The sequence below is a fragment of the Micromesistius poutassou genome, assembly GCF_964030765.1.
Source record: "Micromesistius poutassou genome assembly, chromosome: 18".
NCBI lineage: Eukaryota > Metazoa > Chordata > Actinopteri > Gadiformes > Gadidae > Micromesistius > Micromesistius poutassou.
In genome coordinates this window covers 14,165,903-14,168,402 of record NC_140288.1, presented here as the reverse complement: position 1 = coordinate 14,168,402, position 2,500 = coordinate 14,165,903, and the positions used below count along the sequence as shown (strand labels likewise).

General features: G+C 47.0%; 1 protein-coding gene across 3 annotated transcripts in view; it reads left to right on the top strand.

Annotated features, from left to right (window-relative positions):
- The window catches only part of camk2b2 (calcium/calmodulin-dependent protein kinase (CaM kinase) II beta 2), a 25,838-nt gene that overhangs the window by 6,953 nt on the left and 16,385 nt on the right, over positions 1-2,500 (top strand). For 2 of the 3 annotated variants that reach the window (XM_084483158.1, XM_084483157.1), the window contains exon 6: positions 770-842. In XM_084483158.1, the coding sequence (XP_084339284.1) occupies positions 770-842 (73 nt within the window). Of the gene's footprint in view, positions 1-769; positions 843-1,622; positions 1,696-2,500 lie in introns of all 3 variants that reach the window. The other variant, XM_084483156.1, reaches the window with a different exon arrangement.

Genomic DNA, 2,500 nt, shown 5'->3' with positions numbered 1-2,500 from the left:
CATCCTCTGTCCTCAAAGACCCCGTGACGTGGGGGTCGGGTGTGTGTGTCGTATTGCTGCGTATTATCCTCCTATTTGCAAGTATAATGAGGGGATCAGCGCGGGGCGAGAGAGGAGGAGCGCTCATATTTCAGACCTCCCAAATTTGGAAGGCGGATCTGAAGGAAAGAAAATTGGCCAAAACTCCCGAGGCCCCTGTGTGTGTTAGTCCTGTATTTATACTGCAGAGAGTGTCAAGCATGTCTCAACGCTATCGGTTCAACCGTCCGTAGATGGAGAGGAAGGCCTAATAACAAATGCATTTTTTTTCCTTTGCAACTTTGTTTGATTGCCAAACCGTGAAAGTGGGATTTTTTCCTCATCGTGGTGTCTTTAATGGGACTTTCATTTCCCCCTCGTTTTTATGCACTTGTTTGCACATCCCAGAACCTTAGCGGTAGACATCTTTTGTGGTTTGTTGATGCAATTCAGAGTAACATCCCAAATGGAGCTGCGTTGTGTTTATGTGACACTCCAAGCGGATGCGGTCTGCTATCAGTTGGAATTAACGATGATAATGGCACTTAGGATTTAACACGTTGAAACACGACCCGACTTGAGGAGGAATGCATTATCTATCTTGCATCAACACTGAATCAAGAACTTGGTCAGGCCATTAAAAATCCCGAAAATCAACCTTCCATCCATAATTTCCCTATGAATACCGCTGCCTCTAACCCTCCCTCTGCCTTCTCTTTACACCCCCTCCCCTGTTGTTTTGTCTCCACAGTCATTGTATCCATCAGATTCTAGACAGTGTGTGTTACACTCACCAACATGACATAGTGCACAGGGACCTCAAGGTGTGTGTGTGTGTGAGTGTGTTTGCGTGCGTGCGTGCGTGCGTGTATGTGCGTGCACGCGTGTCTCTCACACCGTCGAGGTTTTACACGACTGCTATGCTTTGGGTTTGCCTGTGCATTGAACCAAACACACCCTGCTGTGCCTGTGCTTGCGGGTCCGCTGTTCGATTTTTTTCGTACCTTTACTTTTTTTGGGATGCGCACAAAACTTTGCAACGCTGACATCTCCATGCGAACGCTGACTGCTGTTCCATACGGCTGTATTTTAACCAGAGCATTGTTAGTATAGAGAGTGGGAGAGAGAAACCAGAGGGAGAGAGAGAGGGGGAGAGAAAGATAAGAAAGAGACGAGCGTGACAGGAGGACAGTGACAGGAAAGGAGCTATTTGTAGAGAAGGGAGAGAACGCTGAGACGGATTCTTGAAATCCTGAAAGGCTGGTATGACACCTAAAGCCCAAAAAGTAATGAAAACACAATAACACATTACAGAGCACACTGCTCACGTTAAAAGTACATGCGGTGCAAACAGCCGCATTCTGCTCTGCGTGCGGGAGCTAATATTAAAGCCCCAGATTCCAAATCCCTTGTTTGAACTGTAGGCCGACACATGCGTCTGTCTGTGCGCCTTGCGTGCGTGCGTGCCTGCGTGTGTGGGTGCGCGCGTGTTTCGATATGTGAATGGACTTATTAGACACTTCTGCTGCATTCCTTTGCATGAATCTGACGGCGGCGGCAGACTGTGCTCAGATTAACCCGCTCCCCCTGCTGTTTGCATGCAGTCACTGCATCCAGCAGATACTGGAAGCTGTGCTCCACTGTCACCAGATGGGGGTGGTGCATAGAGACCTCAAGGTCAGTCGTGTGTGTGTGTGTGTGGGGGCGTGTGTGTGTCTGAGCGTGTGTGTGTCTCCGTAGATGTGGGTGTTTGTGTGTGTGTGTGTGTGTGTGTGTGTGTGTGTGTGTGTGTGTGTGTGTGTGTGTGTGTGTGTGTGCGTGTTTGGTGTGTGTGTGTGTGTGTGTGTGTTCCTGTGAGTGTGTGAGGCATATTGTGTTGTTGTGTGTTTGAATCATATCTGTTATGAATATTGTATTCAAAATTGTTTCACTTTTGCCTAATTCCAGAATCTTTATAAAACTCTGGCTGCTCAATTCAACCAAGCATGTTTGCATCTTTCTGTGCACGTGTATGTGCATGCGCGCCTGTGTGCGAGTGTGTGCGTCGATGTGTGTGTGCTGTGCGCGTGCATGTGTGTGTGCAGGCCAGCAATGTTCCCTTGAGTTTGTGCATGCATTGTGGTATTGATTTGGATAACTCGGATGTCATTTAAGTTGTTAAGTCGCACAACCTTTGATGATTGCATTGTTATAACTCGATAACTTACATCAAAAATGTATCAATTATTCCCAGAACTCCTTTCTCCCACATGCCTCTTCTATGGCGTGTTTTTCAATACCATATCAAGATGTCGCCAGCTCTGCATCTATAAATAATGGATTGTTAATCACTATTGTCCCTGCATTATTGAACCCCCTGCGGTTAACAGAGACAACTGTACTGTCACTCCGAGAAATCATACCGCATCACACATCTGTTTTAATACCGGGCCCATCTGCTGGGTTATGCCTGCATGATGACATCATGTCCACTATTGTCACT